Below are 22,485 nucleotides of genomic sequence, written 5' to 3' on the forward strand. Positions count from 1 at the left end.
TTTGACAACATAGATCTGCTGTCTTTCTTTATGATAGTAAAAGAAGAGTCTTTTTTGGGGGGAAGGCAATATGAAGATATCACTTTGTGCTCTGGGGAAATAATTCTCACCTATTTCTTTCTTTCTTTTTTTTTACGTTTACGATTAATCAATTAATCGTGAAAATAACCGGTAGATGACTCTATAATGAAAATAATCTTGTTGCAGTCCGAAATACAACTCACAGAATGCAGCTTCAGACACCACAAGACGAATCAACACTTGTGCAATCTGAACAAAAATGAAACCAACAGTATTATACTTGAAGCAGAGATATTTGTTGCATTAGACTATCAGGTGTTAGCCTGTGTTAGGTGATATTTAATCCAGCTGTTGCAGGTTTTACGTGGAGGTATTCATTTTAAAGAACAGCCTAAATAAATCCATGTGTTGATTCCACCTGACAGCCGCTCGTGGCATTTCTGTTTCACACATATTCAAGCAGCCACGTGATTAAATGAAAGACTTTTATTTCCACATTTATAAAAGTAATTCTCTTTTACATCAAATCCCCCCTTTTTTTTCTGTCCAACTTTTCGCTGTGAACTTCACCAAAAAATGAACTTCACGAAATAAGGGGAGAGAGTTTCGGGGAAGCTAGAGAGGAACGAAAAAAAAAAATGATCCAAATAAAAAAGAAAAAAAAAAAAAAAACGATCCAGGAAATATACGAGAACCACTCCACAAGTTTGATATCTGCAATATACATTTTTCACCAAAGGAGAGTATAACAATTATCACGGCTTCATATGAAATAACATAAGTATAATGCACAACGTCTGTTCAAATACATCGATAGCAAATCAACAGGCAGTTACACCTGGACGTGGACCCGAGTCCGATCGGTTTGTTGATCGAAAAAATGTAAAATAAAAACATTAGAGGTGTTTGCGTCCCCCGTTTCCCCCTCTGCAGGGATAAAACTGCTTTTTTTTTTTTTTATAAATTACTTGACATTTTTACTCCGCTAAAACTTCAACTAAGAACAAGAAAAAGACTTTTTATATAGATTTATTTCTTTCCGTAGCTCTCGTGTTGGTGCCTACATGTGGGTCCAGGCAGGTAGTCCATCATTTCTCAGACAGATATGTTTTTTTTTTCATGTTTTGTTCGCCTGTATAGTTTCTGATGGCTAATCTAGCCTATTATGTTTAACTGGATCACCGTGGTCTAAAAAAGACGCACTAATAGATCAAACAAATCCAACAAAAAAAATCTTTAAAATCAGTCTCTTTCGAATAAAATGCAAAATATTCTTATTTACAGGTTTATGACTGCTGCTCATCTTGTTCTTCGTGTGAAAAGAAAAATCAGACAGATTTAAAAAAGAAACAAAATGCTAATTCTTCCTTTGGATCCTCTAACTACATTATATTCAAATTACATGGTTCGTTTCCACCTCAAACGTCCACGTAATAATAATAATAATAATAATAATAATAATAATAATAATAATAATAATGCCAATAGGGGGTCTAATTGGCATTGAACTGCAGGTCAAAGTGCCACCAACAATTGTGTCTTTTGTTGGGAAAAACACTGAAAATACTGAAGCTTGGATCAAATAAATACATAACTTAGGTGCTTTGATTTATATCGAAAAATAAATAAATTATAAATAAAGCTCATGTCCCAACAAAACAGAAGAAAATCCTTCCACACAGACAGTCTGAGTCCACAGGGTTCAGCCTAAATCTCGCACCATATAAAGGCCTTGAACAGTTTTTATTTCTTTTTCGTGTGTTCGTCACGTTTTTTATCTTTTTCTGTCTTATTTCTTCTCATGAGTCCAAAAGCTGCCAAGTTCAGCGTACAAAAAAAAGAAGAAAGAAGAAAAAAAAAGACAAGAAAAAATCTGCAGGGGCCGGCTCACCGCTGCTGAGCCGGCCGGGGAAGCACGCCTGACATGGGGGGCAGAGGAGGCGGCGGAGGGGGCGGCTCGCTGCCCCCCTGCAGCCCGTGCAGCAGGATCCGCGGGACCAGCGGTCTCTGCAGGGCCGGCGGGGGCGCCGAGGGGCCTCTGTACAGGTAGAGGGCCGCCCCGGGGTCCAGGTTGGACACCAGGCTCTGCGGGTAGAAGTACGGGGACGGGAACATCCTCTGCAGGGCGGAGTAGTTTCCAGCCTCCGCCAGCAGCTCCAGTCCCACCGCCGTCTGCCTCTTCCACTTTGTCCTGGAGGAGAAAAAAACCTTGTTTTAGCCTTTAGCATGTGCAAAGTGTGTTTGAATCTCACACCGAACAACTCCCATCTGTTTACCTGAGCTCCAATTAGAAGTCAGCCATATTTCTATTTTTTTTTTCTTTTTAAATCACCAAAATCTCCAACCTGCCACTTGTATTCACACCCAAGAAAAACCCGTCTGTTAGATTGCCAGTATGCACTCCATGCAGGTGAATAATTCATAATAAAGATAATTGAGTAGATATAGTGGTTTGTTTGAATTATTGATATGCACACATGCAAAGATGCATTATTCATACACCAAAGTGTTGTGTTTTTATATTTATTTATGTCATTTAGCTGCCTGCGAGTCAAAACTGCGGACAAATAAATGAACCGAAAACTGTAGAAAACGTGTTTTTACATCGACGAAGACGGTTTCTCTTACTGCTGCTGCTGCATGGAGTTTGATTTATTTATTCGCAGGGAGATGACGGTGCGGTTTGCAAACTATTTGCAGGGTCATTGTGTGTCATTTTAATTTTAATTCAGGGCTGACCAAGCGTCCCAATAAATGTGAGGCCATGATTTAATCTTTAGTATTTTCTTTGTTCTGAATAGAGAGCTAAAAATTGGAATAAATATTATTTTATTATTTTGTTTTATTTCACCTGTATTTAACCAGGCAAGTCACAAGCAACAAATTCTTATTTTCAGTGGCGCCCTGGCAAAAGACAAAAGCCTCTTGGATGAAAGGGGGAAGAGGCTAAAAATCAAAGTTGCTCAAAAATGAAATAAAATACAAATAGCATCATGGGAGCTTTCTCCAATTTGGTAAATGTTTCTGATCAGTAAATCAGCTGTCAATCAATAATCACTCTTAGTGATGAATGTTATTTTAAAGTAAAAGTTAAAGGCTAGATTGTAAGAAAATTAATAAATTATTTTGTCAAGAAATTAACAACATAAATAATAAATTAACAAGCATTAACCTTAAAAAATACCAACATGTTTCTGGTTTCACTTTACCAAACCTATTTATGTTCTTCTTTAACGTTTCTGTGACAGATAACTGAATTTCTTTGTTGGACAAAATTTTATCCTCTATTTTTTTTGCATTTTGTTGGACCAAAAGATTAATCAATTAATCAAGCTTAATCAATAATGAAAAATAATAGTTGCAGACTTAAAATAGCAGTGACTCAGTGAAGTGAACTCATGTCACCTTTAGGCTGATGGTGAAAGAAAAAACATGGCGTCCCTGTGTCCATCTAGTCATGAGCCAGCCGTGAGAAACCAGATTATCCTCCTCCCCCCCCTCCTCTCCTTCCTTCCTTCCCTCCTCCCTCCTCCCTCTTAAGTACACCAGCACCAGTCCGGCATTAGTGTCCTTACCTCCGGTTCTGGTACCAGGTCTTGACCTGCGTGTCGGTGAGGTTGAGGGAGGCCGCCAGCTCCATGCGGTCCTGGACGCTCAGGTACTTCTGCCGCTCGAAGCTGCGCTCCAGCTGCGCCAGCTGGTGGTCCGTAAAGGCCGTCCGGGCCTTCCTGGGCTTCTTCAGCCGGACCTGAGGGCTGTCTCTGCTGCTGGAGATCTCCCTGTCCCCCTCCTCTTTCACTGGAGGACACACACGGTGCCGAAAAAGAAGAGGACGAGACAAGAACATGTTAATTTTCCCCGCTGTGTGATCAAAAAAAGTCTATTTTATCTTATCTTTAAAAAGGAACAGAAAACTGCGAAAACAGAGCCAATAAGGCCCCTTAATAACGATACATCCATCTTTGAGTGGTCGGAGGCGTAAATAAATCTGTGCAGAAGCATCATGTAAGGCAGAAAAATAAAACTGAACTAAAGAAACGCATTAAAATGAGTTCATTTTATGACACTGTAGCTTTTCATTAGTGTGAAGCTGCTTCCTTTGATCAAGGACTTATATTCAGGAGAAAAGATCAAATATGACACAGTCTAAAGCTGATCAAAACAGAATTCAAACAGCATTCAATATCTGTGTTTAAATGGGAAAACACTGAGCTGCGCTGCATAGAATATATAAATAACGGCCTAATTGGTTGATTGATGAGGTAGGTTTATTATTTTTATACAGCTAAAAAAAAGAAAAATAATTTAATATTTTTAAAGGCAGAGCAACTCCTTGCAAAAAAGCAATTAAGTCCAACTTTAGAACTATGTAACACTTAATTTGTTTATGCATGTAATTTTATTATATTTTACATCAGTGTGAGAAAAAACGAGGCGACCGCAGAGAATAAAACTTGTATTTTGAATGATTTTAAATCACTCGTTTGAACAAAGTGAGTCAGGCATAGCTTATTTGCTTGATGCGAATTTTAAAGACAAAAACGCTTCAAGCATTTATTGTTAAAAATGTTTAAAAAAAAAAAACATTTTAGAAGCATGTTGGGTTTTTATAACTATTTGTGTGCATTTGAGAAGAGTCAGTGTTACAGCGTGAAATCACGACGCTGGAGACGGTGCCTATGGGCTATATGGAGCTATTTGATATGGTCTTAAATTGTTATGAAAAGCTTCTTCCAATATTCACACTTCCAATCTGATATTTCTCCCGTCAGCCTTTGTTCTTTTTCTGCGTGGTGTCATGTCAGGGCGAGCATTGATATACAGCTACACTCCTTATAGTCAATTCTCTGAAAGAAAAAGAACAAGAAAAAGAAAAGAAGCGAGCGAGGCGAGAGATCTTGGTAGTTGAATAGTTGAGTCGTCTCAAGAAGCACAATAATCCGCCTAATTGAGCCACAAGGGAAGGACAGAGCCTTTCAACCGCGACCGCAGGAACTTCACAGGAGCGCGGAAATGAGCGCAAATCAAGAGCCGCTGCGCTGCGGCCGCGCGCGCTTACAAATCTGATTAGCGCGAGGGACAAATTGCATCAAATCCCTGAAATATTATAGAGGGCGGTTTGACGGAAATCAAAGCCACCGTGCAGGCGCTCTGTGGGCCCCGCGGCTCCTTCAATCAATCAGCGCGTCGATGAGCAGCTCCATCCGCGCCGTGACACGTGCACGCACATAGGCACGCACGCACGCGCACTCACGGAATTGATTACGCTAAGCCGTATCAATAGCTTTACAAGAAAAGTGAGGAATTAGACTAGAAATGAATAAAACAAGAATAATACAATAATATAAAATAATAAAATAATTTAATAATAATAATAGAAAATTTTAGATGTATTATTAAAATAAATTAAATTAAATTGATATTTTCCCTCGCCTACAGCGGTCGTCGTCTTTCCAGGCACTGCTTCATTAAACTGTCAATGGAGGTGACATGTCTGTTATGGCTGACATGATTGGAAACAGAGAGAGGCCCTTGATGGCATTTATCTGGAGGCGACCCGTCATCTCTGCCGCTCCTGCCTCCCTGACATCAACAGATGCTTTCTGGATATTCCGCTAATGCGAGAAGCTTGAAACGCGCCGCGCATACACCCAGGGCATGCAGCCGGTTGATTTTAAATGTACAAACTTAATGATAATGAACTCATTATTATTAGTCCGACAAATCTCACGTTTCCACCACCGCGATGCAGCAGCGGAGCAGCGGCTCGTCGTGGCGTTATTGATGGCGTCCAGTGGCCTGCTGTTAATATAATGTATTGTTAGTTTATTAATAAAGATCAATATGTTAGTTTTTCAAAACTTTTTCTACAAATTATTTAATTTAATGTATTTATATATTGAGTTTATTAAACAATACATTATTATTATTATTATTATTATTATTATTATTATTATTATTATTATTAATGTAATAAAACAATCTGGAAAAATTTGACCAAAACACCTAAAAGAATGACATATTTTAATTAAGTTTATATCTTTGTACTACATCTAAATGTTTTTTCATTATCAAGTGTAGTGAAATGCTTAAATAATATTTTTATTTTGAATAACAGTTTCGGCTTTCATTGAAATTTACTTTGTTGTTGTTCCAACTCTGTTTTTCCAGATTGCCCCACAGACCTCTAAACCCATTTTGTTTTATTATTGGATTATTATTTTATGAGGTTTGTACAAATTTACCAATTAGTTTTAAAGACATTAAAATAAGCACCAAAAACAGACGAGCTGCAGCTGAACTACAGGTAAAAATGTAGTCTTGTAAAAACTCAGAGGAATAAAATTCTTCAGATGCAGCTGCAATCACATTTTAAAAAGAGTAAATATTTCTGTACAGCAGACAAAAGTCCAGTCTGAAAACACAAGGCGAAAACAGTTTCACCTCAAATCTCCAGCTCGTTCCCACACAGTTTTCTGTCCTTACCTTTATATTCGCTGTCCGACGACGAGTTGCTGTGGATTTTCTCCATAAAGTCGTCCGCTATCTTGGAGGCCAGCCTGCCCGCCTCCTGAGTCGGCTGTCCATTGCTGGAGTAGGGCGCGCAGGCGGCCAGGGGCTTACAGTCCGCGAGAATGTCTCTGATGAGGAAGGACGAGGTCACGGTCCTCTGCTGCGACCCCGCAGAGATCTGCGCCGCGTGCTGGAGGTGCGGCGGCAGGCCCACGCCGTGACCTTGCCTCTGGGCCACCTCCTCCACGCACTCCCGGCGCGGCGACGGTGGCGACGAGCAGCCGCTCTCCACGTCTGATCGCGGGCTGAACTCCAGAGGCGAGCGGCACTCCCCCACCAGGCTGTCCCCCTTGGACACGGGACTCCCGGGCCTGTGGGACAGCAGCGAGTCTATGCCAAAACTGGACCCGTTGGCGGACGCCTCCATTGTCTTCGCCGAGGCCTCCTCAAACTACCATTTGGTATTCAGGACAAGTTTGATTTTTTTTTTTTTTAGGGAGGGAGGGAGGAGGGGGTGTTAAAGTCTCAGCTGAGGAAGAACCCCCCTCCCCGCACCAAGGAAAATGTTTCTGGATACGCTACAAATGAAGATTATTCATCCGCTATTTCCAGCTCCCCAACTGGTGCTTTAAAGAGGAAATATCTCCAGGCTAAGTTGCGTTAAAACAATCGTCCATGCGTCCGGATTTCTTCTTGTTTTTTTGTCAAGTCTGGAAAGATGAGTCCTCCTGAAATCGATGCAGCCGCTGAGGAGTCACAATCGATTCTTTCGGCTTCCTCCAAGAGCAACTCCTTCTGTTGTGACAGTTATTGCTGAAATTATCTCACCAAGACGCAGAAATAAAGACTATTTCTGGAAATTGTGGAGCAGAGGAAGCAGCAGCAGCGCACCGGCGTCTTCGCGTTTCAGCACCATGGACAGGTTCAGGCGCGTCAGACCTGAGACAGGAGCGGAGGACAGCTTGTCATGTGTCCACACAGGCGATGCATGAAAACTGTCCGCATTATTTCAAACGGAACAACAAAACCTTTAAAAACAAAGCACGAAGCAGACCGAGAGAGAAAGAGGAGTCCGAGAGCTGCAGCAGCAAAAGAGAGCAGCGTAAAAAAAAAAAAAAGAGGAACGATGCGATGCGCGCCGCACAAGCGCAAAAACGCAGAGGTAAACTGGGTTAAATAGTCACAACTGGCAAGTAAAAAGGACGAGATGTGATGGGAGGTGGGAGGGAATCCCAAAAAATTGAACTTGAGGAAAAGTCAGGAGCTAGGTTTTAAGAGCGCCTCGGCCACGTGAGTCCCCTGTGACAAGCCTTCATTGGCTGAGGGGAGCTGGAAGTGGACCTCCCTACACGCCCACTCACCCTCCCTCCCATCCTCCCTCCCTGCGTCTCCCATCCTCTCTGGCTCATCCTCGCTTTGATAAAAGAGACACTGAATTCATCAGGAGACTCAGATCCAACTGTTTACAGGCAATTTTCACACTGTTTGCTTTCATTACATCATTGATGAGGCTTATAATGGGGTTATTATGTGGAGCGGGCTCGGTGTGTTTTTCTTCTCGACTCCCCGTCTTTCACCGGATCTCTTTCCCACCTCCACAGCTGCTCCTCTCTCTCCACATTTAGAACATTTTGACTTTTTGTTATCACCATTTGATTTTTAGTTTTTATTATCTACTTAATAGATTTAACATTGTTTGGATTCAAATTCATGTCATTATTCTTATTATTATTATTATTATTATTATTATTATTATTATTACTATTATTATTATTATTATTATCATCATCATCATCATTGTTATGAAAAGAAGACATCTAATCTATATATCTAATCTAATTATCTATCTTAATTTGCTACAGGTCTCTTTTTTCTTTCTTTTTTCATTGGCCATTAAACTCTGGAATTTTATTTTAGGTGTTCAACGTTTTGGCCTTCAGTCAAAAATGTCACCTTGGCTGTAACTAATGATTTTTTTCAACATTGGTTAATCTGACAATTATTTTTTTCGCAATTAATCGAATACTTGTTTTGTCTGTACAGTGTCAGAAAATGTCTTATTTCGTCCTCAACCTAAATATATTCATTTTGGTGTGGGAAAAAAAGAAACATTCACATTTAAGAAGCTGAAATCAGAGTATTTTGTCTTTTTTCCCTTGAGATCAAACTGATTAATCAACTATCAAAACAGCTGGCGATTAATTTAATAATAGATTAATTATTGATTAATCATTGCAGCTCTAAACTCAACTTTGTAGATGTTCAGTGGCCACTCAGGGCATATATAAAATTTAATGTTGATTTTCAAAATAAGACAATTTGAGGATGAAAAACAGAGTAAAGGTTTTGTTTTCAAACTTTAAGAGCCAGTCATTAAAGAGCATAATAACTATCTGATAATCAATTCATAATCAATTAATCGTTGCAGCTCTAATCTCAACTTCAAAATCTTTGCAAATACACATTGGCCCCCTTGACAATATATTATTTTGTATTGCCTTTCAAAGTAAGATCATTTGATTTTGAAAAAGACAAACTGTTTTGTTTTTTAGCAGTAACAGGCAATCATTAAAAAGCACAGTAATTATCTAATAATCAATTCGTAATTGATTGATGCTGCTACTCTAATCTCAACTTCAGGATCTTTATAGATACGCTCTGGGCCCCGTTGACAATATATGGTTTTATATTGCCTTTCAAAATAAAATAATTTGAGGAAGAAAAATATAATAAAGCTTTTGTTTTGGAGCACAAACAGTCAATCATTAAGAGCATAATAACTCTCTAATAGTCCCCTGGTGGTTGCGTACAATAGTCCGAGCAGCGTGACGCAAAACTTCAAGCGCCATTGTGCGCACTTTTCACCTTTAACACGCGTGAAATACCATTGTGCGCACTTTTCAGCTCCATCCCGCACAACAGTTTGCCCCGTACGGCGGCCCCGACAGCCCCTAATAATCTAACTAACCCCTTTCTCATCATCATCGACACCCCCTCCTCTACCCACCCACACCCTCCGCATCCTCCTCCTCCTCCTCCTCATCCACCCCATGTGACCACCAGATTGGAGGCGCGCGTCGGTCTCAGACACCGGCAGGTTAGTGAATCCGCTCCCCGCTCCCATGGGGTCCCATCACGGCTGCAAGCTGTCACATACGAGGCGGGGACAACACAGATATAAGGCAACACACACACACACACTCTCTCTCTCTCTCTCACACACACACACACACACCCTGACTTAGCTGTTTCTTTCTCCTCTGCTGGTGCATGAAAAGGAGCAGTGGTTTGATGCTTTCTTCTTCTCTCAGTTTTTTTTTTTTTTTTTTTTGTCTTCTTCTCTTCTTTATCCTGACTGCGCTGCGTGTCCACTGGCTCCAGTAATAATGTAGTAAATAAATCATAAGCTGATTAAACGGACTTCTTCCTCCTCTTTGTGGTCATCACCACATGGCCTTTGAAACTTGTAGAAGCTTTAATTATTCTGATTTGTTTCTTAAAACACCTCAAAAGTCGTAATTTATTTGATTTTTTATTTTAATTCCTTATAACCCAACCTTCTTTCAATTTATGTCTTTATTTTACCCACATTTTTGTGTCAAATTATGTGAAATTAAATTGGTTGTGTTCACAGACAAACCAACAATTAAATAACTGAAGTTTTGAAGGATTTCCAAAGACACAATATCATAACATGCTTACTCACAAGATTTGGGGAATAGTGATAATTTTACATTATATAGACTATGGCTGCAACTAAGTATTGTTTTTATTATTAATTATTTTGTTTATTTTATTTATCTTTTAAAATGTTAGAAAAAAAACCCCAAATACTCCCAGATATTTGGCGTATCTGATCCTCCATTTGTCCCTTGTCTGTCTGTTACCATGCTGTAGTTTTACAGTAAAATTAAAATGATTGTACTGTAGAACCTTAACTTAACTGAACATTAAGGCTACTTGACTGGGTGGATGGAATTGTTTGAATTTTGGGGTGTTTGTTTTCTTTTCTTTTCCATTGTGATTTATTAAATATGAAAAAATGGAGATACTGGATCTTTAAATCCTGTGTGCCACACACTTCGCTACTAAAATATGTTAAAATTATATATAATGACGAAAATCTCACACTTGAGAGAGATTTTTCAACAGCAGAATGAAACATTTTAGTCTGTCCAACCAAACCCAAATATTCAAAAATATTTGTTGTGTTTAGTTCTCTGTCCGTCTCTTGTCTTTCTAATTGATATTATATTGTGATTTTACAGTAAAATTGGGTGGATGGATTGGTTGGTTTGAATTTTGGGATATGTCTTATTTTTGTTTTTTGCTGTTTTTTTGTTTGTTTGTTTTTCTTTTGCATTAGGATTAGTTAAATATGACTCTTAAATCTTGTAAGCCATACTATATACTTCCACAAATAAAATATGTTACATAAAATATTTTGTATTAATTTACAAGAGCCAACCAAATATATTGCTCGCAAGATGTTATCGGCCCGATATTGGCCTATAGCACAGCTATATCAGTCTATATCAGCGTATATGTTGTGTGATTTTTATTTTTACATAATAAAATGCAAAATGATTTTATTATTTTTTGTTTCATAGCAGCATTTTATCTATTTTCAATCGTTTTTGTTAATTCAACTTGTTCTATTTGTGTTTTATAGTTATTTATAATTAATAAAAATACAAGCAAAAGTTTATGTTTCTGTCTCCTGATGTAATTTTACATTTTTTAGATATAAATAAGGAATCCTGGTTAATATATTGATATTAGAAATTTTTATTTTCTAATATAGGTATCAGTATCAGCTCCAAAAAATCCTCACATGGAGAACCTCTTGATAGAAACATTTTTGCTTTGCACTGTAAATCACTGGATTGTTTAGTTGAGTTTTCACATTTTCAATTAAATAAACAATTGTTTTAGTGTTAAAATAGATCAAGTGCAATTTATTAAAATAAAATGTTTTTGTGCAATTAAATTGAACAATATAGGCTTGAGGTAAAGTTTCTAAATCCTTTAAAATCTGAGAAATGTCCTTTTTTTGGCAGAAGACAGTGAGGCTAGACTGTAGCTGTGAGAGTGTGTGTGTTTGTGTGTGTGTGTGTTGTTTAGTGTAGTGTAATGATTTGGCTCATGCTGCTGCTGATTTTGGACAAGTGTCCCTCTGGTCAAGCGAAGCTCCATTTTTTTTCTCTCCCCTCTTTTTTTTTTCCAGGAAGTGGTCTGGATTTGTGGGCCAGTGCAACTGTTACCCCAGTGATGAAATACACACACACACACACACACACACACACACACACACACACACACACACGCTTTCTCCCACACACATGGACACAGTGATGCTGTGGGAGGCTGATATTGATCCATGTTAAAGAGAGGAAACAGGAATGTTTCCAGGAAATGGTCAGCGAGCGGTGAGTTGCTGTCTGTCTCCTCACTTCTCCTCTCTCCACCTGTTTTCATCAGATGGTTAAATAAAAATACTTTATTATTGATTCACATTAAACAGCCCCACACACCTTCCACTCATTTTTTTTTTTAACCAAAACAAAGTTGGCACCCTTGGGCTATTTCAGTGAAGTGCAGACTGTTTTTCCTCTTGCTGGGCTGACAGGTGTACAATTTAATTTAACTGTATTAATGGCCAATATTGATATTAATGTTTTATTTTGATCAGGCTCTTTTACTAATTACTAAAATATCAATCATGTGAAGTCTACAAAAAGATGTACTGGTGCAGTTCCATCCTAATAGTCCCTGTCAGTGTTAATAATCTATCTGTGGACATGTGCTTTATTTTGTTTATTTTTTTCTCTCTGCATTATTGGAATCCAGTCCATAAGCTTTACTGCTAATAATGCCTGCTGGGCCTCCTCATGCTTCATGGGTTTTTTGTGGTGAGGGGGAAAAAAAAGAGAAAACATTTTATTTACTTGCTCAATTGAGTGTTAAATATATATCTGGATATGTTTTGTTAAAATGTGTGTCGCCTTTGAATAAACTTTGGCATCTCTGTCGTTTTGGAACATCGAGTAAAAGCGTGTCTTTCGAGGGGGGGATGTATGTAAAAAGATGACTCCTCTCAACAAACAAACAGCATTAGAAAAAAAGGCAGAGGGGAGAAAAAAAAGGAAAAGGAAAAAGGAGCTTGCTCTGGAGCTGGATGCTGCACCCCTGGACCAGTCAGGGATGCAAATGATGCACCTTAACGCCATCAGGTACTGGAGTTGACAGAAAATAATGAGAACCCGCTGAATCTTTTATAAGGTTAACACTCACATTTCCCAGTCAGCTGTCACACAAGAAAGAATTTAGCACATGCATGCGGGCGAAATAAACCTTCATCGTCTCATTAATGCTGACAGGGCCCTGGACCGGCAGCTCCCAGCGCCAGCGCCGCCACCACCTTCGTTTTGTGTCGGTAATTTGCAGCGGAGACAGACCCCCTTCTCCTGGAGAGAAAGAGGAAAGGAGGAGGAGGAGGAGGAGGAGGAGGAGAGGAAGAAGAAGAAGGAGGAGGAGAGTGAGAGGGAAAGAGGGGAATGGGTAGAGGATCGTGGAGTGAGTGCAGAGGAAAAGAGGGAGGGAAGGTGGGCCTGGGGGGGAGGGTGGAAAGATGGCTAGCGCGCCAGGAGTCTGATTCTCCCCTAATTGGAAGCATTGGGCATTGTCAACGGAGGATTTTCAGCTGCTCACTGACAGGTAGAGCCGTCAGAATGATAGCCCACTTGTCAGCGCAAAAGACCAATAAAAACAAACCACTTTTGATTTAATTGGAGGCCTAACCATGGTGTGTGTGTGTGAGGTAGAGGGAGCGTGTGTGTGTTGCCTGCAGGGCCAGGGCCACGGGGAGGTGGGAGGGAGGTGTGAGGATGAGTGGGGGCATTTGTGTCTGTGTGTGTGAAGGAAATCATCACTCCAGCCATCAATGTGCTCAGCCCTGCCTCCATCTTTGCCACAGCTCCCCGTCCTCGGGGGGGCTGCTGGTCACCGGTGGCCCCGCGGTGAGAGGGTTTCAGGAGAGGCGGGTTTTGATGCCATCCCAGGAGGGCATTCCCCGAGCAGCAACATCAGAGAGGGAAACTGTTTCTCCATCTTCTTCATCTTTTTCCCCTTTTCTTCATCCTCCATCAGTAGAGTTGGGCTCCTGCCGCAGACGCCAGCCTTTCAGAGCGGGATGAGCAATATTTGACATTTCTTGTGCACTTCTATCGACTGAGACTCGAGCGACCAGAGGAAACAGAGAATCATAAACTTTTCTCTCCATGAGAGCAAATGTCACAGTGAGGCGACTGTATTGTATAGTCTGCTTTGTGTCCATGTGGCTGCACTCCATAAAGATTTATCTGCTGGTTTTGGGTGAATATAATAATAATTGATACTAAATTGCGAAAATAAAGACAAAAAGCAGGTTCAAAATCCAGCTTTTGAATAAATATCAAATTTGTAGTCTCTCTTTTTTAGTTTTATTTGAAGTGGGCAGGAAACATGTTGCTGTCATTTCTGAGCATTTACATTCATCTTAATTAGAAAACCATTAACTTTGTATATTTTTGGAAGAATGATTATGATGGAAATCTTCATGCAACAGGATATTATGATATGTAAGACATTAAAGTCCTTCTAACTTCATGGCAACAGACCATTAATTGTTTCAACCAGCTCATTCTCTTCAATGAAACACAACTTTTCATACATTTTCAGTATTCAACTTTTTAATCCAGCAATTCAGTTCATCAGCTTTCCAACAAACCCTAAAATTTTCCACGGCTGTTATAAATTATTGGTATTATTCAACTACAGCTAGCCTATTTTCTTTGAGCTGCATAAAAATAACAACTTAAGACTTTGAAATTGCGTGCAGTGCATATGTTGAAGTCCAATTTTGTGTGCAGGTGATACACCAATCCTTTCCATTTCAAAAATGTCAGCTGACGAAGTAAAAAGAGCAAGAAAGTCCACATGTAGAGGTTGTTGGATGGGTCAAACAAACACTCAGCCAGCCAGCAATTCAGTTTAGCATTAGCTTTTCAACAAACCTAAAATTTTTCCACATCTATCATACATTATTGGAATTATTCAATTTCAACGGGCCCATTCTCTTCCATCTGTGTACAAATAACACAGATTTAGAATTTGAATTTGCATGCAGTGCATATGGCAATTCTTCACATCAAAAAATACAAAGTAAAATGAGAATAAAGTATAAAGACCAAGAAGACCACATATGGTGGAGTTGGGGTGGTTGAATGGGTCAAACAAACACTTTCAGCCAGGAGGCTGGGGTTCATGTCCTGTGTGAGACCAAAAGTCAGTTTATTGAAAAAAGTTCTAAGTTACATAACGCTACTTGTGTCATGTGACTTACATAATGTAACATACTTATTTAAACTCAAACCATGATTATTTCTTAAACGTAACCAAGTAGTTTTGTTGCCTACACCTAAACAAACTATGACCATTTCACAACAGCCACAGAAATTATTGGGAAGGATTGGTGTATCACCAACATGTAAAATGGGACTTTGGCGTATTCACTGCAAGCAATTTGAAAGTGTAAAGTTGTGTTAATTGTACACAGATTGAAAAGACTGTATCGGTTTCAACATTAAAAATGCCCCTCAGCACAAAGCCAGGATCACAGAGAAATGGTTTTCCCAGTTTGGTGTGACGATCTAGACTGATCTGCACAGAGCCCTGACCCTCAACCCCATCCAAAACCTTTAGGATGAACTGAGACACCGACTGTGAGCCAGGCCTTATAGTGTTCACTAAAGCTCTTTTGTCTGAATGAGAACAAATCCCTGCAGTCAGGTTCCAAAAACTGGTGGAAAGAAACCAGAAGAGCAGGGACTGCTAGAGTAGAAGATTAATGCCCATGGTTTTGGATTGAGGCGTCCAACAATCACAAAGGGTGTAACTTTTGTGTTTGCACATACGTTTGGCTTTTTTTTTTTTGTTTGTTTGTTTTGTACATTGCTCTTTGCCAATGACAAGAGACGGACAGGGATGAAAACAAATTTGTTTGACTCATGACTATGTTCTCTGGAAGTTGATCAAAATTAGCACAGGTTAATTGAACTCAACCCCGTTCTTAGTTGACAGTTTCCAGTGGTGAATATCTTGTGTAGCTCATTAACTCCCCTTCATTTGGATTCCCGTGGGGCCACTTAGACCTTAGTAAATATTTGCATTCATGTTGCTACAATGTGTCTGGATTGTAGAGTCACTCAAATGTCATGCGATTCTGAAATATAACTACTGTCCTGATGGGGGATGTATGGCGCTTTCAGTGGTTTAAAAAGTGGTTGTAATTATTCCATGTTCTCCACAAAGCATCATGGTTTAACAAGGATGATAATATCAGTGAAATTCAGAAGCTATTCAACATTCTACAGTTTGTATTCTTCATCAATATCTCACTTTCCCAACAATCCATGTTCCTTTCAACTTTTACGTATTCATTCATACTTTAAGATAGAAACACCATTCAGATCTTATTATCTTTGAGACACGGAGTTTTAGTGAACTATTAAATCCAATAATACTAATTAGACTCTTGCCAACTTTTCCAACTCTTCATACTCCTGCTGCTTCTCTATATAAATTAAAGTCAGCAATGCAGTTTAGCATCAGCTTTTCAACAGTTCACATCTTTAATTTGTTATTAGTATTATTCAACTTTTAAAGCCAGCAGTGCTGTGTAGCTCCCAGCTTATATTGTGTTTCGCATCCTTCATCCTTTCCCCACTTTTCCAACTATTCATACTCTTCAACTTTTCTGTATCCATTTGAAACTCAATTCAAACCTTATAGTGTTCACATACTTAAACTTTAACCTATTCTACATCTTTCATATATTATTGGCATTATTCAACTTTAAAGCCACCACTGCAGTTTGGCATCAGCTTTTCAACATCCAGCAATCATCCCCAGTTTCTTCAGAAATTTCCTCGTATAGTTATCTCAGCTTCTTTTCACTATTTCTGTTCTAGACACTGAAGCATCGTCTTAAAATTACCATTTTCAACTGCACTACCTTCAGCTGCAAGATCAAACTGAGGCTTATAGTAGTATTTTCAGTATATTGTAATTCAAATGATTCGTGAATGTGTTTAGCATCACTTCTAATTCTGCCTCACACCACAAGGTCCATAATTAATTAATAATTATAATAAATAGGGTGCCTCAGTCGGCTCTCTTGACTAATGTGCATGTGTATTTCATAATTGCAGGTCCACATATGCATCTAAATATGCACCTCCTCGTCCTGCACTGTCGGCCCGACGTGTTCGCCCCTTGCAGCCAGCGTTTTATTATTCTTGACAGAGTTCAACGAACACATCTGGTCAGAGGATAAGAGGGGATGGAGGGACGGTGCCAAGAGGCGGAGAGGTGAGTGAGGAGCCAATGGAGAGGGGTGTGAGCAGGCGGAGGACGAGGACCTGCGACCATCCATCATAACTGTCCCTCATGAGGAATGCCGGCTCCTTCAAACCAGGGCCAACTCTACTTTCGCTGACTTTTGACCCCTCAGGCCTAAACTGAGAGGACGATTAGAGCCATTAGGAATTTGAATTAGCAGAAGGGCTTCAACTCGTTATTACTTTAATTACCAATTAGTTGAACTGTTCCCAGTGCAAGACCATCACACCAGTTGTGTTAATGCCTTAAAACAACATGCATTTACATTTAAGTCTGTGTCTGTATTATGACATGTCTGTCAAGAGCTCAGGATGAAGTAGTAGGATGTAGTTATACAGCCACAAAACTTTGTTTGGAGGAGAGCAGAGTGGTTGGATGTGTTGGCAAAAGGTTTGACTTGGACATGGCAGAAAGCTTCCTTTTTTTCCCTTTTTCCTTTCAACACTAATTATTGATTTCTTATGATGATGACTACATTTTTTCTCTCAACCACTGATATTGATTTTTCCCTAATCATAACACTAGTAGTTATTTTGACCCATCCATGATGTTTCCCTGACCATAACAAAGTTGTTTTTTGGTGCAGACCTAACCAAACCATAATCATATCTGCGTAAGGTCAGAGAATATTTATATACATCTTTTTTTAAACAGTTACTTGCTGTGTTTGGCAATTAACACTTTGCTTTGTAACTTTTAATGGTCTAATGTACATAATTTAGGGGGAATCCATTAGCAGAATATGGAATATAATATTAAGTGTGTTTTCATTAGTGTGTAATCACCTGAGAATAAGAATAGTTGTGTTTTTGTTACCTTAGAATGAGCCCTATCTACAGAGGGTGCATGTCCTCTTTCACGGAAGCCGCCATGTTTCTACAGTAGCCCAGAACAGACAAACTAAACACTGCCTCTAGAGAGAGACTTTCATGTTTTTTGTGAGGTTTGTGTCCATTGTAGGTCAGGGTGAGTCTGGTCCTTAAATAACTAGTAATGTGATTACCTTTTTCTGTACAAAGTGGTGTGAGAGTATGATTTGAAGATCAGTGATTACATTACAGTTATTAATCCCAGTGTTGCTTTGGGGATGCATGTGTTTGCTAACTTACCAGGAGTTAGATGGAGGCTTCTTAGTCCGTTCAGTGAACAAACTGCTGTAGGATGCGTTAGCTTGACACAGGAGCAGTTAGCCTCTACCAAAAGAGAAGACTCAAAAGTTGTCTTCTTTAAATGTCTTCTTAGCTGCTAGCTACTATCCACTGGAAGCTTTGCGTGCATTCTGGGTTGTTGTGGCTCAGAGGGGGAGCTGGTCATCCATTAATTGGAAGATCGACCGTTCCGTTCTTCCCGGGCAGGTTGACACCTTGATGGCCGAGGCTGTCCTGCAGTGTATGATTGTGTGTGTGAATGGGCGACATGTAAGAGCTTTGAGAGGTCAGAAGACTGGAATGGCTCTATATAAATGCAGTCCATTTACCATTTACCATCGTAAGCACTCAGTTTAGGACTGGACTTCTCTGGAGTCCTGCGGTCAATAACTGGGGCTAAGCTAATGTTAGGTCTGCACTGAGCTCTAAACATCTGAAGCCAACAAATTTTGGTCATTTTAAGAGGGAAACACATTTCTGTGTGTAGTTTGAGGACCTGCTGGCCAAGACAGTATGATTGTAATTCTTTGCTTTGAGCAATATAAACACGCTTTTCTACCAAACTCTTTTTTCATTAATCAAAAATAAGTTAAACAAAATATAAACAGGACTAAGAATCTGCCCAAATCTGTAAAATGATTTTCTCTCATTTATTCCATTTTTGTCTATCATTATCCCATTTATTCCATAGTTCACACAGCCCAAGATGGATTCTTCAAATAATTTATTTTGCTTAAAAGAAAACCAAAAAAAAAAACAATCATAAAATTTTCTATAATAGTATAAAACAGAAACATTTAGCTAATTTTTACATTTGAGCAACTGGAACTAACAGCCAAACCAGTGCTGGATAACAGTTATAGTCACAAGGTGTCATAGTTCAATGTTAACCTGTCATGTAGACCCCCCCTGAATGATGGCATATTGTTGGGCTCACATTGGGCAGGGGGTCCCCTACAGCTGCCACAGGGAGACACAGACAAGCTGGTGGACAGTGTAGAGACTTCCCCTCCAGCTCCTGTACCTCCAGGGGGGTTCACAGGGTCGAGGTTCACCCCTTACCCTCTACCTCTGCCGGGGGAGACCGAGGCGGGCCGGGCCCTTGGCCTTCTCCCTCCATGTGGGGAAGTGGGGGCACTGAAGAGTCCACGCAATGAATCACATTGTGAGTGTCACTCAGGACACACACACCAACACGGATACACAAGCTCATATGCAAGAGTATAATGTTTGACAGGCAGAAAACGTTTACAGTGAAAAATGGCCTGGGTTCCTCTTTAGGGCTACAATTACTGCCATCATCAATTAATAGAAAACTTGAAAAAATCCTACAGTATCTGTTAACCAAATGAATAATTCCAGACAAAACCAAATTCAAACTAGGAGAGGTCATTCAGTGGAGTGCAGATCACTGGCAGACAATCTGAAAAGGTTATTTGAAAGAAACCTCTTTATAATCACCAACATTTTGATTTGTAACTGTAATTTAATTACACTTTTTTGCAGTATCTGTAACAGATTGCTCTTATTGTATCCTTTTAGACAGTGTGAAAACTTTTGTCATAATTGCTGTGTGAATTCTTGAGTTATAGCAAAAAAAAAGTGCCTAGTGAGGTCACATTAACCTTGACCTTTACCACCAAAATTTAAATAGTTCCTTCACCTTCACAAGAATGGGACGGACAAGAGGTTACAGTGACATTTGACTTCTGACCACCAAATCCTAATTAGTTCATCTTTAAAGTCCAAGTGAACATTTGTGCCAAGTTTGAAGAAATTCACTCAAGATGTTCTCAAGATATCCGTCCACAAGAGTGGGAAGGACATGAGGCTTCAGTGCCCTTTGACCTTTGACTACCATGAACTGATGAGTTCATCCTTGAGCCTGAGTGGTCATTGGTGCCAAAACTGAAGAAATTCCTTCTAAGTTTTCTTGAGATATCACATTCAAAAGAATGGAATGGCCCCAAAACATAATGCTAATATATTAGAATAATAATAATAAAAGGTGTACAAAACATTGTATTCACAGGGGTTCCTCAGGATACATTCATAAATGTGCACCAGCAAAATAGGCTGATTAGTCCAGTAGTATGTGAGATAATCTGCAGACAAGCTCCAGGTCTGTTGGTTACTCAAGCATGCATGCACACACACACGCAAGTGATCACGTGATAAAACTTTGTTCCTGTTTTATTTTACAGTTTGATAAGTTTATATGCAATTTGCTATAGGCGTGTTCTTATCTCAAAGATGATATTGATTAGTTTTCCCAGCCCTGCTTGCTGTGCTGAGTTTGACATTTAAAATTGTAAAAGTTTTGTTGTAGTTCTAATTAGGCAAATGGTGAGACAATTTGCAGTGAATACTGCACTGTAAATAGTATTTCCTTCTATTTTTTATTTTTTATTTTGCTCCTACACCTAAACGAGCAGTTGTTACTGAGAAAAAAATGTCAGGCCTTGTATTAGTTTTGTCACACAATTACACACACACGCACGCACACACACACACACACTGTGTGGACCATGGCAGGGGGGCTCCGGTGTTCTGGCCTTAAACTACCTGCTTCCTAATTTGGCCAATATGCAGGTAATATGTGGGGTCGCAACATCTCAATTATCACACCTCCTGTCAGCGGCTCCCAATCCTCCACTCGCCGCTACCTTCCCCTCCAACATGCCTTCACCCCCCGCCCTCACCCCTCCCGCCGTGACTTTTATTGCTTCATTAGTATGCTCCACATGCTCCGGCGCACACCCACGCTCCGCGAGCCTTCAAACCCTAACAACTTTTGGCAGATCAGTGCGTGATGAGGGGATGATGAGGGACTCTTCCTACTAAAAGCCCACCTACCTGGTGCTGTGGCCCATTTTTGTCCAAGTGCGTGTCCAACCTGGTGATGCAGAAAGAAGGGGAAACAGCTGGGCGAGCTGGTGGGAAGGTTTTTCTGGGTGTCACGCCGGCAAACTCAGATGCAGATAAAATGACCTGCCATAGGCGCAGCATTATTTGATGTCTTTGCCAATAGGATAAGTTGGGATAAGTGCTATATTAGAAAGCTCTCACTACATCAGTGTTAAACCTTTTCACTGACCCACCTTTTTTAAGTTATAGTGAAGATGTTCAAGTTTCCAAAAACACTACCACACACATGTTGGAGTGAATTTTGGGGAAGAATGTAAAACAGAATGATGTCTTAGGGTGGAATATTTAATTCAGTGAAGAGTTGTAGATATAACTATACTTGATATTTCTTTTGTAACCACAGCTAAAAGTAAAAAAAAGTCCCAGGCACACAAACTATTTTTTTTTCTTCTTCAATGAACTGAAAAATATCTTGGTTTGCTATGCTGCAAGCGAAATTTCAGATAGTACGCTTAAGACTGAAAGGAAATTTGGTCTTGAATGAGATTTAACCACTGACTAGCTTCGAAGAAGAGTTGGAATAAATTCTTGAATAACATAAATTTTCCAACCTTAAAACTTTTTAAGGCCAGTTATTTTCACAATTAATTGATTAATCAAATATTTGATTAGTCCAAGGATTTCCAAACTTTTTATGTCAAGGACCCTCACAAAATATGTATATTAGACCATTAGGATTGGGTCTTAGCAAATCCCCTCTAGTAATTTTCTAAAAATTATCTAGGTTTGAAGGTAATAAAGTCTTCATGGTGAATAAATTACCAAACTAGGATCATTACAAATTAAAAGAAATCAAAATGGCAAACCTATTTCTGGGGACCCCCTACAACCCATTCAAGGACCCCTGTTGGTCCCCAGACCCCAGTTTGAAAACCACTGATGTAGTCTATAAAATGTCAAAAATTGTGAAAAATGCTCATCACAATTTCTCAGAGCCCAAAGTGACATTTCAGATTGCTTCTTTTGTCCAACCAAGCGTTCAGAACCCAAAGACTCTTCACTTATGGTCATAAATGAAAAAGAAAAGCTACAAATTGTCACATTTAAGAAACTGGAACCAGCAAACTTCTGACATTTTTGCTTGAAAAATGTCTGAGACGATTAATTGATTATCAAAATACTTGCCCACTAATTTTCTTCCGATGTTGCAGCTCTACCTGACAGTTTCTGATACTCAGTGCTTGTAAATATTGGGGTTGGATCCTCGTCATCACACCTGACGTGGATCACTCACCTTGTCCGTCTTTCTTGGGCGCCTCCTCTCCTGTGGTGACGTCTGATTTCTGAGTAAAATACCTGTTGGGATGCATGTGAGCACGTTACAGCTCTTGTCACAACCATCCGTCCTACAGCTAAGCAGGTATGTCTAAGGTGTGTTCAGATACAGTGTGTGTGTGTTGGTGTCGGTGCCGGTGGTGGTGGAGGTGGTGGGGGT

The 22,485-nt window shown here is 39.7% G+C and overlaps 1 protein-coding gene across 1 annotated transcript; it reads right to left on the reverse strand.

The window, feature by feature from the left end:
* Window positions 1-492: 492 nt before the first annotated feature.
* barhl1b (BarH-like homeobox 1b) lies at window positions 493-7,782 on the reverse strand. The gene is made up of 3 exons (XM_084746479.1): window positions 6,508-7,782; window positions 3,597-3,819; window positions 493-2,212 (listed from the first exon to the last, which is right to left on the reverse strand). The coding sequence occupies exons 1-3, from the start codon at window positions 6,959-6,961 to the stop codon at window positions 1,909-1,911; spliced, it is 981 nt and encodes a 326-aa protein (XP_084602605.1). The 5' UTR covers window positions 6,962-7,782; the 3' UTR covers window positions 493-1,908.
* Between the last annotated feature and the right edge of the window lie 14,703 nt (window positions 7,783-22,485).

The sequence above is a fragment of the Lutjanus erythropterus genome, chromosome 20, assembly GCF_056507025.1.
Source record: "Lutjanus erythropterus isolate fLutEry1 chromosome 20, fLutEry1.hap2, whole genome shotgun sequence".
In the NCBI taxonomy this organism is placed as follows: domain Eukaryota; kingdom Metazoa; phylum Chordata; class Actinopteri; order Lutjaniformes; family Lutjanidae; genus Lutjanus; species Lutjanus erythropterus.

Excerpts from the sequence above, each read along its gene's own strand:
- barhl1b (XM_084746479.1), bottom strand. The coding sequence starts at position 6,961 with ATGGAGGCGTCCGCCAACGGGTCCAGTTTTGGCATAGACTCGCTGCTG. Across the intron at positions 3,820-6,507 it reads GTCGGACAGCGAATATAAAG|TGAAAGAGGAGGGGGACAGG; the intron begins GTAAGGACAGAA and ends TGTGTCCTCCAG. Across the intron at positions 2,213-3,596 it reads ACCTGGTACCAGAACCGGAG|GACAAAGTGGAAGAGGCAGA; the intron begins GTAAGGACACTA and ends TTTCTCCTCCAG.